This window comes from Rattus rattus, chromosome 2, assembly GCF_011064425.1.
Source record: "Rattus rattus isolate New Zealand chromosome 2, Rrattus_CSIRO_v1, whole genome shotgun sequence".
In the NCBI taxonomy this organism is placed as follows: domain Eukaryota; kingdom Metazoa; phylum Chordata; class Mammalia; order Rodentia; family Muridae; genus Rattus; species Rattus rattus.
The window spans coordinates 185,732,497-185,747,898 of NC_046155.1; the positions used below are offsets into that span (position 1 = coordinate 185,732,497).

General features: G+C 34.0%; 1 protein-coding gene across 1 annotated transcript; it reads right to left on the reverse strand.

The window, feature by feature from the left end:
* Positions 1-385: 385 nt before the first annotated feature.
* Positions 386-14,821, reverse strand: LOC116894616 (vomeronasal type-2 receptor 116-like). The gene is made up of 6 exons (XM_032896330.1): positions 14,625-14,821; positions 12,427-12,718; positions 11,247-12,059; positions 9,687-9,914; positions 3,108-3,231; positions 386-1,305 (listed from the first exon to the last, which is right to left on the reverse strand). Exons 1-6 carry the CDS (start codon positions 14,819-14,821, stop codon positions 386-388), a joined length of 2,574 nt encoding a protein of 857 aa, XP_032752221.1.
* Between the last annotated feature and the right edge of the window lie 581 nt (positions 14,822-15,402).

A 15,402-nucleotide genomic window follows, 5' to 3' on the forward strand; every position in this document is an offset into this window, starting at 1 on the left:
TACAGGAGATTGTTAGTAGCAGTTGGTGGGTTTAGGTATTGAATAAGTTCCTCTACAAGAGCAGGGCAGTATTTTATTTGCTAAGACATCAATTAATCACTTAAAATATTGTATCAACATATTGTTAAAAACATTTCTCTCTTATGTTCCTAGAACACATCTAATTCTTAAAATAGATCAGGATTCTATTACCTCTTCCTGGCAAAGAGGAAGATTGTTTTAGAACACTGTAGAAGATCATAGGAGACAATGTAGACTTACATAGACATGATATTACTCTGCAATATCATTAGAAGAAACAGTGAGAGTCATTCCAAAAATAGTTACACTAATGTAATGTAATATTTGGTGATTATGAACCAACTATACATGTGTCAGTTAGATTTCATGAAATGTGAGTATGGGAAGACAATTTCTCCCTGATCATTTGAAGAGAATTTTTGCCTGGTCTAAACAGTATTGTATAACATTTGGGAATGAAGATGCAACCAAGTATCCCTGCACTGGAAGCCAATATGGAGAAGATCTCCACAGCCACCATGACTTTGCCTTTGGTGCCATGGTAAACAGGGAGGAAAGTGATCCATACAGTGCAGAACAACAGCATGCTGAATGTCATGGACTTGGCTTCATTGAAGGTATCAGGCAGGTTTCTGGAAAAGAAAGCCAGAAAGAAACTTGCAAAGGCCAAGCAGGCCAGGTATCCCAGGACACAGTAAAAAGCAGTGACTGAACCCTTGTTGCAAACGATGATGATGTGACCATGTTCAGATTGTGTATCAATATCAACAAAAGGAGGAGAAGCTCCTAGCCAGACTGCACATACAATAACTTGGATGAGAATACACATGGGAATGATGTAGTTAGATGCTTTTTGAACAAGAAAGTACTTCATCATTCTTTGAGGGGCTGTGACTTTGAATGCCAGAATGACAGTAATTGTTTTGGCTAACACTGTGGAAATAGCCACTGTGAATACAACTCCAAATGTGATTTGCTGTAGGATGCATGTGGCCGAGTTTGGATGGCCGATGAAGAGCAACGGGCAAAGGAAACAAAACATGAGTGAGATCAGCAAGATATAGGTGAGAATGTGATTACTAGCCTTAACAATGGGAGTACTGTGGTGTTTCACAAAGACCCCAAGAATCACAGCTGTGAGTGCAGAGAAGCACAAGACCATCAAAGAAATTGTGATCCCCAAGGGGTCTTCATAAGTAAGAAAGATAAGAGCTTTTTGAATGCAGTGATTCTGCTCTGTGTTAGCATATTGGTCCTCTGGGCACAAGATACACATCTCCACATCTAATGGAGAAATGAAACTGTTATTGTGCAGGTTCAGCAATTTTACTGTCAAGGTATTTCATTTAAGTATACAGAAGAAGTATAGCAATATGTGAATCTGGTTGCTGAAAATACATTGAAGGTCATTGCTACATAAAATTATTGATTCTATTACTAAATGCTTATATTGTTATATTTAATGGAAGCAACACATATTTTTGTCTATTTTATTACATGGGTGTATATATTTATAAGCATGTTTACATGTAAAAATAATAAATGTTATGAACATAAGTGTAATTGGGTTTATATGAGTGAAGTATGAGGCTGAGAATGAGGACTGAAGTTTATATGAAACTATTATTATTTTTTGTAACTGCAAATATAAGAAAATTACATCAAGTTTTGTCCCCTTTTGATATATGAATATGAATACCACCATATTCTTGATGCCTTCTCATAAAAAAATAGTAACCCTATCAGTGAATATAAAATACTCTGTAATTCATGCCATTGTATGTGTAGGAACTCTGATTGCCATTGCACTGAATTATTGGATGATTATAATTAGAGATAATATGCTTCCAAATTTGAAGTCTTCTACACAGAACAATGCTTTTGTTGACATCTGGTGTCATTTAATTTGAGTGAATAGGATTTTACTTTGGTTATGAAGAGAATGTGTTGCTCTTAATACTTGAGTTTGGTTCCTTGCACCAATATCATGTGCACCCAAAGAGCCCTGTTGAATTACTTATTTTTATTTTTTATGGAGAAATGCATGAATATCAGAAAATAACAGATAGGAGTTGGTTACCTCCTAATATATGGGTTCTTGGAATAAACTAACACAATCATAACTAGTGAGAAAGGATTAAGTGCTAAGACATTTTACTGGACTTCCATTCAATTATATAAGATGACAGACCAAAAAAAAAAGATACAAATGCATGCATGCCAATTGTATTTAGTAAATCTTCACTAAATATTTATTTGACTAATATGGGCTACACAAGTTTAAATACCATTTGAAAATTGTGGTTAATTCCATTAAGGACAAAACCAATTTTATGTATTCTATTTTGGAAAATATAACTAGGTTCTATGTATACTAGTATTGAGTGTTAGTATTCAGTGTAGTACTTCTAATTGTTATGCATTGTGCGTCAACAGTGATTCTCAATTTTCTACATTTCAAACAACATTGAACATTGATTTTTGAAAACAGCTTCTAATAAAGGCATAAGATTCTGTTAAATTTTCTTAAAATGACTGGGTTTATTTTATCAAAATGTCTTTCAATTGTACAAAATCTCCTGTATTGTGCTTAACAGTTTCTGATGATTTTGCAAATTATTATTTGGCCTCTTCCTTAGTCTTACAGAGAGCTTGAATCTGGTTCCCCTACCCCATCCCTTATTCTGTCTTCCATGTCCTTCTGTACTTGATAGATGTGCATAAACTTATGTAAGGGTACATAGATCAAGACAATAGCAATACATGTTTTAAAAATTTCTCATCTACATATATTTTTAGAGAGGATTAATCACTAGAAAAGTTCTTCTCTAAAACACACTAATACTGTAGTTTTCTTATCAAAATTGTTTGAGAATATGTCACCTACAACTAATTTTCAATGTTTCAATGAAAATGACAAGTTCTACTTTTTCCTTAATGATATCTTTAATTATTGTATTCCTGTAACGACTGAATTAAGAAAATGATATATATTTTAATGCTCCACTTTAGACTCCTTAAATGTTTTTATATAGGTGCAAAATTATAATCAACTGGAAGTACTTATCCCTGAAGGAAAAACTCACTTGTCTCATTAGAAATTTCGTTTTCTGGGCAGGGACTACAATCAAAACAGCAAGCTGGCATTCCATTCTTCCTGAATTTTCTAAATCCAGGACCACAATCAGCACTGCACACAGAGGTCAGCATCTAAAGAAAAATAGATGTATTGTGCTATCAGGAGATTTAATTACCCTCCCAAAATTACACATTGGCATGTAATATTAATAAGCTTATATTATGTACACCAACAAAGTTACCAGATTTTACTTTGTGCTTGTATGATGACAGACATCAATATATGGAAAAAAAGTTGTAGAAGAGTTTAATTGTTTCCCAGTAACTTGAAATTCAGGAAGAAGAGGTATTAGTGTCTTGTGTGCAAATAGTGCATGAATTGCAAGCTGGTTATTCTATTTAATTTTTGTCTTGTTAACACAAAGTACATAATAAAGGAACAGGGAATCATAATAGAGAATTTTTCTCTCAGTCTAGCCTGTCATGATGCATGTGAAGTTTATTTTAAATTGTTAATTGATGTAGGAGTGCCTAAATATTGACAGCAGTGATGCTTTTAGGCAATGGTACGTTATAAATCAGGCAGAACAAGCCAGTATGCAGAGTTCCTTACGTGACTACAGTTCAGTTGCATTTTCCAGATCCAGGCCATGTCTTCTCTTGAGTGTTACCTGTGAGCTAAATTGACCTTTTCCTCCTCAATTTGCTTATAGTTAATGATTAATAACAGCAATATAGTAACCAGTTTTGTGAAAGGAAATTAAAAATCATCATAAATAGGGCCTCAAATATTCAATCACTAAAATAACCTCAAAGACATTCAGATAGCAAACCTTAACAAATTAACAAGAAACAGAAAAACAGCTGTGTATGACAACCTCTATTGCATTTGTGGTAAGGAGGTGCTGAGTTTCTGTACAGTGAGGCAGAAAGTGGAGTGTTTCCTGAAGTGAAAAGACTGTATAGACCTTGTAAATATGGTGAAAATAGGGGTTGCTTAGAGTTAAATGAAGTATTTCTTAAGTTAACAAAATCTTGGTATTAAAAGAATCTGGTGGTGGGTATTTACGTGCTGCATTGGGATTTTGCAGATTTCCGCATTCTAAATTTGCATCCTTTGTTTCATGTTCCATTTGATGTTGCCATCACAGAGTCTTTTATTCACTGGGTCATGTCATGTTCTTCAGAAAGATAAATAAGCATAACTCTTCTCTTTTGGTTTTCGTGTTTGTTGAAACAAGATGCAGTATTGGTCGATTTCAACTTCCTATATATATCAGGTCACAGTACTTCCCTTTATTTTGTATTTATTTTAATTATTTAATTTCACACTTAGTAAGATTTTAAAGACTATTTTGAGGATGAATTGAAAAATGCATTTTCTTATACATATTCCTTTTACTTAAGGCAGAGTATCCATTTCAGCCCATGTTTTAGTTGATTCAATAGAAAAGACAGACAAGTGGAGTGAGTGGATAGAGTGAAATGAGATTATCATTAATCTTTAGCCTTATTATTAATTCAAAAAATGTAGATTAAAGACATGCACAACTACAAAAACTTGACCTCTTTTCTAGTTTTTTTAAAACCTTTGTTGGTTATTTTTACTTATTTATGTTTCAAATATTGTTCTCCTCCCCGGTTCCCCCTACAAAAACACCCTATCCTTCCCTTTCCTCAGTTTCTAGAGGGTGCTCCCCTACTCACACACATACTCCTGCCTCACAACCCTAGCATTTCTCTGCACTTTGGTATCAAGTATTCATAGGATCAAGGGCTTCACCTCCAATTGATGCCAGACAAGTCTATTTTCTGCTACATGTGCAGCTGGAGCCATGGGTCCCTGCATGTGTATTCTTTAGTTCAAGGTATAGAGTCTGGGAACTCTGTGGGACTGGTTAGCTCTTATTGTACTTCTTCCTATGGTGTTGCAAAGTCCTTCAGTTCCTTCAGTCCTTCCCCTAACAGGTTTCTGTTTGTTCCTTTTTAAAAATTCTTAATGGGCCCTAGACATTGTTAAAATTCTTCTCTGCATGTTTTTGGATAGTAATATAGGTCCATCCTTGAGTTCATGTGTGTGATGTTTCACCTTTGTGGAATGGAGTCATTTTTGTATACATGTAGCTGCTTGTTTTATGATTGCCACATGTTTCTCAAAAAACTGTATGCACTAGAGTGTCTGTTAGTAGCTTCTTGGAAGCTGTCTCCAATTGGTGCTGATTTGTAAATAAAGGATGCCAATAGCCAATAGCTGAGGAGGACAGACAGAGGCTGGACTTTAGGATTCTCAGGGATTGGGAGAGAAGGAGGAAGAGGACTTCCATGCTGGAAGAGAGTGCAAACAGAGGAAAGATACAGTTCCCACGAGGTAGAAAAGCACAGAGAGAGCCCCAGGCTGTGGGCCAAGAACACATGACCCAGACAAGTATCTAATTGGGCTTAAGAGCACTGAAATGGAACATAGAATTAGTAAATAATAACAGATTATCATGGAGGGTGGGCAATGTCCATTTACTGTGTTGTTGAATACATATTAAAACATGAAGGTTATATATGTAGGTTTCATTGGGTACAATAAACAATTGAGGTAGGTAGCAAACCAGGTGCAGTGATTAATTAATACATATTACAACACACAGTACATGATCTTTCATTTGAGGTGTTGAATTCTGTTGGAAGATGTTTAGTCAAGATTATTTCAGGCATGTCCACAAAAGATAAATGAGGTTACATTCTAATTACAATTCATCTGCTATACTTTATTATGTTGTTTCCCCACTCCCACCTACCCCTTTTGCAGAAGTGCCATGTTCATGTATATAAGCAATTGTTTTACCCCCATGGAGACCACAAATGAAGGTCTATTTTTCATAAACCAATCTTTCCCCAGTGGCCATGTTGAAGTGAGTAGCCTGTGCAGTTATGTGTAGTCATGGTGATATCCAGCTCCATACAGTACCAAGGGCCATATCTGGGCCTGTAGGCTTACTGAACCCAGAGGCTTTGCTTATGTCTGTGGTCTATGTTCCTACCAAAGTTTTTGCAGAAAATATGGTGGCTGCTGCCACAATGGCGCATGTCAAGCCTTGAGGTATTGTTGCCAATGGGATATGTATTGATATCCTTGAACAATGTTACAACAAAAAGCCATGTGGATGCCATTAGGCTCCATTGATAAATGAAGTCATGCTGAGGTCCATGGATTCTGTTGTCAGTTGGAGCCATACTGATCTGAGTGAACTACACTGCCACCTGAGGCTAGAGAGATGTCAGGATCCGTGCTGCTGCTGCTGACTATGTCTCAGTCCTTGGTCCTATTGTATCTGGAGTCTATGTTGATTTTCATGGCATGTGTTATGACTGAGTAATTTGAAATTTTAATGATCTGGACTGCAGCCTGAAGCCATGTTGATGTACATGGGCTATGCTGACCTTGAATACCTTGTCTTTGTTTATAGCCTTGATGCATTTAGGCCCCATGTTTTTTTCTATGTTTACACTATAAACCATGTAGAACCCCATTATATTTGCTCTTGGTGCTTTTAACATGCTAGCAGTGATATGAATGATTGTAATTTCATAGATCCGAAGGAGGTACAGGTAAATATTTTGTAACAACTCCTACAGTCATCCCAACCTGCATACTTCTCCCAGAATCCAAAAACCTAAGTTGTTTAAATGGGAAGCCATAAAAACAAATCTTAAAAATATATGGTAAGAAATCTGAAGTTATCTTTTCATAATTGAGTGCTTCTTGAGGGAGATTTGGAGGAAATAAATAAGTTTTCTTTATGGAGCAGGAATTGAGAGTTTGACCATGCTCCAGTGTCTTAGTTAGGATATTACTTATGTGAACAGATACCATAACCAAATAAACTCTTATAAGGACAAAATGTAATTGGGGCTAGCTTACAACTTAGCACTTTCAGTCCATTATCATCATGGAGCATGGCAGAATCCAGGAAGACATGGTGAAAGAAGAGCTGAGAGTTCTCCATATTCATTTGAAAGCTGCTAACAGAACACTGGTTTCTAGGCAGCTAGGATGAGGATCTTAAAACCTACACCGACAGTGACATATCTACTCCAACATGGACAAAACTTCTCCAACAAGGACACATCTACTCCTACAAGGACACTCATTCAAATAGTGCCAATCCCTGGGCCAAGCATACACAAACCATCACATCTATTGAGTACATAGGAACAAAAATAGAACTTTATAAATTTAATTTATCTTATTTTTGAGGGCTGTTTTTATAGAGAGTGAAAATGAAAGGACTGGAAATTGAGTACGATTTGAAATTCTAAATGAATCAATAAAAATATCTTAAAAATAAACTAAACTCATTTCTGATTAGAGAGATGACCATAAACACTAACTTATTATTATAAATTATGTGTAAATTATGATTTGGTTTTTACCTTAAATATTTGATATTTTCATAATACTTGTTTTCCTGTCAAGCATTCAAGTGGTATTCATAGTTTATTTTGACTTCTTATGTTCACCTTATGTTTAAATATGATGGAGTTCTTTGAATCTCTTCTGTAGTGCTCATTTATTAGTTATGATTTATTGTAACTGTGTCCATCCTGAAAATTTATCTGTCTCCTCTACTAGGAGGAGTAAATTTACTGGATATAGTAAATGAATTTACAGTCATGACTCTAAATGTTTTAAATACACAATTTTTATCCTTTTACTAGACAGATGTCGACATTTCCCACATTTCTTTGGAAATACACAGCTGGAATATAATGAATTTACTGTTGATACCTAGACTGTGTCCTTCTTTGTATTGTACCAATATATCTTAAATATTATCTTTTTATCATACTCTCTTGGACACTATTATTTTCCTGCTCTCTCTCTTTTTTAATCTTTGTCATCATTTGAAGTTTCTAATTCTTGTGCTTTGTTTTCAAGTCTTGCCATCCTATCCTTAATTTAGAGCACTCATTTCGTGAGTCTTTTCACTGAGATATTTGTTTCATTTTATTTTTTTCATTATATATGTTGAGTTTGAAATTCATTAATCGTTTTGTAACAGTCTAGAACCCTTTTGTCTTATATTTACTCAATGTCTTATTGTAATAAAGTTTTCAGATTTCACTGTATTTTTCCAGAGGTGGTTACTTTCTTCTTTGATTTTTAAAATATTCTTACAATCATTTCTTGCTTTGTTTAGTGTAACATTGAATATACTCTCACTTAAGTCTATAACCCTAAGGGTTGGAAACCTATTGTCTGGATGTCTTCATGTTTTTAGTTATTACTTTCCAAAATGGTATTATGATACATCTTCATAGAATACTGGCTTCATTTTTAAAATCTGTAGTTTAATTTTTAAAATTTACATGTAGTAGATGTGTTTATGTGGATCATATAAGTCCTGATCAGAAAACACAAGAGATTTCAATGTCATTCTCTAAATGAATATGTAACTCTGTACTATGTTTTCAGCTCTTTTTTTCCCCCTAAGAATGATATCCTCAATGGCACTGAGTAAAAAGATCAACTCTAAATTTTGTATTGTCTGAAAAATCTGAGAATTACTTCATATCAAGTCTGAAGACATTTAAACAACTTTGTTCTGGAACAGTTAGAATATGATATATTAAGACCAAGCACACGAGAATTAGTACCTGCAGTATACCTAGCATGCCTAATAGATATTACATTTTAAAAGTTCCTCAAAGGCATATTTTATTACTACCAATTCCTCGCCTTATTGAGAAGGAAATTATTCACATCCTTGTTTGTTTGAATGTTTTATGCAAGAATTAATGGGGCTGAAAACTTTTCTTTGGTCAACATCTTTTACAAAGTATGAATCAGGGCTAAAACATGGCTCAGCTAAGAATAAGAATATTGCTAGCAGTAAAGAGGATATGATTTTGATTTCCAGCACACACTGAGTGGCATGGAGCTTGGAGCTCTTGCAAATGCTTTGAGTAACTCTCCACTCATCCATAAATAACATACATACAGGTGTTGCAAAAATATACATGCAGAAAAAAATTCATACCCGTAATAAAAAACAGTAAAACCAACATATAGTTCATAAAGTATCTAAAGTTGTCATAAAATGTTAATGTATGGTTAGATAGAAGTATTAGAAATTAAGGACTAGTTTATTAAAAGGCTTTACAATGATATAATAAAAATCAGGTACTGATTATGTTGAATTTATAATGAGCAGGAGGTTTTAAGCATCTTTTGAAGAATTTCAAAATAAGACTCAAAATCATTCTCTAGTAGTAAAAATAGGACTAATAAAGTATTGCTCATTTTACTAGAAATAATAATAAACTGTTTTGTAAAACCACTTTCAGTTAGTGTTAAAGGCACAATACAAATTTTGATATGACACAAATACATTGTATAAATGTTAGAAATCCTCAGTGAATTACTAAAATAACATCTGAAAGAATGAAAGGAATAAACACAGATTGGGAGGCTAAAACTTGGACTCTCACATGACAATCAATTTTGTTTCAACAGTTTCAAGGATGATTGGATGCTCATACTTGACCTGTTTACTGCTGTGGAATTTAAATTAGTATAATTAGGCTGAACCCACCTGTGAACCTTCTTTTGCCCACTCTATTATATCTTCAGACAAATGTAGATGTTGACCAGTTTGAAAATATGGACTGAATATTCCTATTTTCACTTTAAGACCAATGCCCCGTGGAAAATTCCAAATGTAGAAAATGTCATACTCTTCCTGCAGTTTTTCTATTTGGTTCATATTCACTCTGTCCCCAGCAGGATTAGCGAAGTGGGTCTTTCTCAGAAAGGAACACAGCTGAAAGACAGGCAACATGCTATAGATTATACATTCTTCCTTATAGTAAGAAAATGTGTTCCTAATTCATCTTAAAGGCAATTTTCTTTACAGAATGCAGGTAAAAAGTAATGGAAATACAGGGAAATGCAGGGAAAGTAATGGCATAATTGAAATTGTAATGTTTCTGTAATTTTAGATCTCTTGTAAGAGATTATAAAACAAAATACATGTAGACACCAAAACATATATTTGCAATATAAATCATATGGACTCAAGAAACAGAGAGAAACTCACATCCTTATAGGATAAACATAGCAGAAGCACATCTTTATTTACACAAACATACACATATATGCCCACACTCACATTAGAAATTACTGATACACACAGAGACACAATTTATATCAAAACTCAGAAAAACACACAAAACAGCTACCCAGTCACACAGATAAAAATACATGCAAACGCATGTCCAAAGAAATATACATAGGTAGACATACACACATACTGATACCAACATAGAATGACATTGGCACCCAAATTTATGCTCTCATTTGAAAACACATAAGCAAAGCAAAACAGAAATAAATAAATGAAAGAACATGCACATGTAGTATCATACATAGATTTATAAATGCACACAGGAATATACACTTAAACAAAATCAACTATACAGAAAGCAGTTGGAACACAGATATATATATATATGTGTGTGTGTGTGTGTGTGTAATATATATATATATATTACTGCTGTCTCAATCTCTATATCATCTCCATCTAGACATATATATATAGAGAGAGATATAAATATAAACACTGATATACAGAGACACAGAAACATACAAATATATAGTGAGAAATATACATCCACACACATGACCACATAGGAATGTAGTAAACTGAATTCTAGCACTATTTCCTTTATAAAGAGTATCTCAGAGCACCAAGTAATGTCCCCAACCTTGAGTGGGGACAGCACAACTTTGGATCTCTAGTTCAAACTATTCCCTACAGTGATTACAACATATTTGACAATTAATGAGCAAAGATTCAACGCTGAGTGTATTCACAAGGAAAGATTGACTGAGTTTTCAATATTAGGACATGTGTGATGATATGCAAGTAATCTATGAGAAAAATCATAGTGTTATTTTGACAAATTGTGCCTTCTCTTCCATTTCCTTTATTTTAGAGTTCTATGCACACCTATAGATTTATATGAATGGCAGGGAAAGTATTCATAAATCATTCTATTTTGTAAAATATTTTCTAGTATGTTTGACTTGGGCATCTAGGAGACTCTTAAAGGCATTGATAACATGAAACATCATATAATGGAAGAAGCCTGACCTTTTTGCAGTCATAATCTTGTTCTTTCCTATTGTCAGTGGGAAGATTATCACCCTTTTGAAAAGTCACTTGATGGAGTGCATGGGCAAAAGCATACACAGCATTGTATATGTCATAACTCCCTTCAATAAAGGCCATGTCAAAAGTATGTGTCATTAGCCATTCCAATGAGTGATTAGATGAGCAGTTCTTGAATGGCTTCCATTTAGATGCTGTGATATTACAGTTAAAATACATCCATTCCAGCTTTAACAAATATTCATCTGAGTATATGAAAGGGTTCAATGTCTGGGCATAATTTTTTAAACCATAAATTTCACCATGGTGTTGTCCAAAAGCAAAAGTCCCACATAAGTTATCAAATGTTAAATCTTTCATTCTAGGAGTGACATCCCACTGTGCAGTGGTGATCCATATTCTTTGTATACCTAGAGATACCCACATTCTAAAGCTCACTGCTAAAGTACTATCTGTGTCACCATAAATGATAACAACATTTGTGGAAGATGTCATGATTTGGTTGTAATACACTTCAGCTCTTGACATGAATAAATGCATGTTGACTGGAATCATGTTGACAAAAGCAAAGCAGACTGTATTTTTTTCCATCTCTCTTCTCAAATAGGAGAGAAATTGGGTACCTTTATCATTGTCTGAGATGGCTAAACCTACCCAATTCCAACTGAAATGAATTATGAAGGAGACCAGAGCAAGGGCTAGAGATGTATCCTCAGAGGCCATCTGATATAGATAAGGAAATTTTTCATGATCTCTCAGGACAGGATAAAAGGATCCATAAGTAAGATGAATGAACTAGAACACAGGAAGCAACATAAGATATAATGTATTCCTAAGAACTTATAAACACATTTTTTCTGCAGATTTTTATGTCTCAGCTATATATTATTTCTTCCCTCATCTTTATAGTATGCAAGACCAGGACAGAAGCCTCAACATGACTTGAAATAGTACTCTTGAACTACTTAGATTGGCTCAGGCATACTAAGCAGATCATGTTGGAACTGAGAGATGTCTGATTTCATGAATTCCTACCATTTCCCCAATATAGATACATACTCTTACACACACACAAACATGCAGACATGCACACATATGCAAACATACACACACATAAGCACACACAGACAGACACACAAACACAAATACATTCAACACTTACCTCCTGAAATATGAAATTGTTTAGGAGTATATGAATTGTCACAGTTGTTGCCCAATTAAATCCTGTAAGTGCCACTCCACACTTGATGTCTTCGTTACAGATATAATTAGGGAGAATTTTATGTTCTTGTAAATCCAAATGAATGACACTTTTGAATATGGTTTCCCAATCACAAGCATCTGTTGAATATGTAAATACTAGAGACATATTTGGTAAAAGATTAGGATTCATGTTGATTTCATTCATGGAAAAAGCCAAGGCCAGAGCATACTTTTGGTTTTCAGTATGTGTTCTGTAAAAGGCAATAAGGGTTACTAGGATAGGAATTTATAGATATCATGTCTAGTCAATAGAAGGACAATTCTGTATTGGATTTTATTGTTCCACTTTCTAAAGATCGAAATGACCTATGTAATGCGATTGAGATCATAGAAGAAACTGGAAGCTCATAAAACCTTTATGTGTTCATGAGGGGTCACAAATGAGATGTACAATTTTCATGTTCTAACAGAGAGGTTTTTTTCTTCCCTAGCTTCTGGATGTTTGCTAAGAAGGTAAATAAATCATCAAATGCTTTGACCAAACAGTAAATATGGTCACATATTTATTTGAATTTATATATATATATATATATATATATATATATATATATATATATATATATACCACGTTGGATGTGTGAGCCATTGAATTTAAGATATTTTTATGAAATTGACTATTTTGGCTAAGGGAGTGAAAAATGAAGGTTGAGTTTACAAAACCTTCTGTAGTAATACTTGGCTCATGTAGTTAAAATTAATTTTCACTAGGGGCTAATATATTTATTATTTTCCCACATAATCATCCTTACTTTAAATGCTCTTTCTAAAATTCAGTTGCAATGGAATAATACTACTTTTGCTTATGTTTATGAAAAGAATAATAATACTTGTCTCTTCAGCATTATTCTAAAACATCTGACTAATAAACATCAAATATATTACTTCATTATAGATTTTACTAAGATTTCAATATTTGTACTCCAGAAACTGTACTTTTGTGGTGTCTTTACATATAAATACAAAACATTTTATAATATTTTTTATGGATACACACAAAAAAGAGACTTTGAAACTTTCAATTACACAGAAATTTGAGACTAGTACTTATACAAATAAAACACTAATTCCTAAACTGTTACCACTAAGAAACATATTGTACTTGAGTGATCAGGGTGACTTTGTGGCCTAAAGTACCCTGTCTGAAAAAAAATCATAAGAAGTGCACAGAATTGTGGATAGTGCCCACACTGCTAAAATATGCATATATAATTTGTAAAATTACAGAAAAAAATATGAAAGTGCTAGATATGAAAAGTGCCATATTAAATATCAGCAAGATAAAGAGGAAAGACATATGTTCCTTAAATAATCAGAGAGATGAGCTACTAGATAACTCCTTTATTCTTATTCTCTTGTATTGCCAACTATCATATGCCTTCTTATCCTGGATAATGACAAGAGAAATAACTTGTCACCACTATTGCAAACACATTCTTTACAGTTAAAACATTCATTCTATATTCTACAGAGATAGTAAAGAACTGGACTTTATAAGACCTAAAAGCCAATGAATTTGTATAGACCAATATATGAAGATCACAGAAAACAGATTTCTTACATCAATTCCTGATGCAGCTTCAGCACATAAATGGGGACATGGAGGAAATTTAAGAGAATAACTGAATATCCACTTGAAACCTCTGCACAAATAGATGTTTTTCTAACATTATTGGCCCTAGCACATGCACTAGAAACTTCACTCAAGTGAAAGAATCACCAGAAGTTTATATGGACATTTGTCTAAACAGATGAAGGATAGGCTCGGAGAATTTATGGGAATTCTGTCAATAAGGTGCCCTTGGCTACTCTGCTATGGATATTGTCAAGGAGAAGGATATATATGGTAGACAATGGTCAGTAGTTGTTTTATTGCTCAGTTTCTACCCTGGAATTCGAAGATTGATGGAAAAAATTATACCATAGGTCAATTTTAAGTGATAATACAACAATAAGAATTTAAACGAATTTGAGTTCTTTCTTGTTTTGTAGGTTAACAACATAGGACAAAAGACTCATAGAATTGCTTTGCTTTTCACCCTCAGTAGTCTCAGGAAATATTCATGATGACAATTACATGTAAAACACAAAAGCACTTACTGTATATTCAAAGCATTACTGAAATACTCTTTTTCCACAGGCCATTTTACAGCACGAATAAAGAAGGCACAACCTCTTTCCAGGCTTCTATTCTCATATTCATTCTGCCTCATACTCCAAAAGCATCTGGGATAAATAAGACCAGTCATAAGAAGTGGAATGTTCAGGAGCAAGAAGAATAAACTCAAGGTGAACATATTTTTCCTTCTCTGATCCTGGACCTATTGATTGTGAAGAGCCACACAAATCAGCAAATCAAACAGGTATCAATATATTCCCATGTACTATTATTACTGTGGCCATGGGTGATGCTACCTCTTCATTCATATTTAATTTTGTGCAGGTGTTTTCCCCACCCCTGGAGGAATCTTTGATATTCTCCTGAGAAACTTCATCTGATATCCACTGTGCATGTGATAAACTTGGTTGGTAAATATAGATGAGGATGATGTAGCTTGATGAATGACATCACACATTTGTTGAAATTAAGGTCCCTGGAAAGATTCCACTTTGTCAAAATTTGGTCCCAGTACTAACTCAAAATCTGTTTTTTGAAAGCTATCAATAATATCAATGTGTTCATCTACCATGAAACACACATTAATTGTTCAAGGATGACTTTCAAACTCTGATATCATGGTTTCACCTTCCATTGTGTCACAAGTCTCATGGCAGGTATAAACAGCCTCATGTTTAGAGAATTTGATATCCACTGAGAATGCAGATAATCTTACAACAGTGATAGGTACAGAATGTCTAAACAATAACTGTGCTTAAC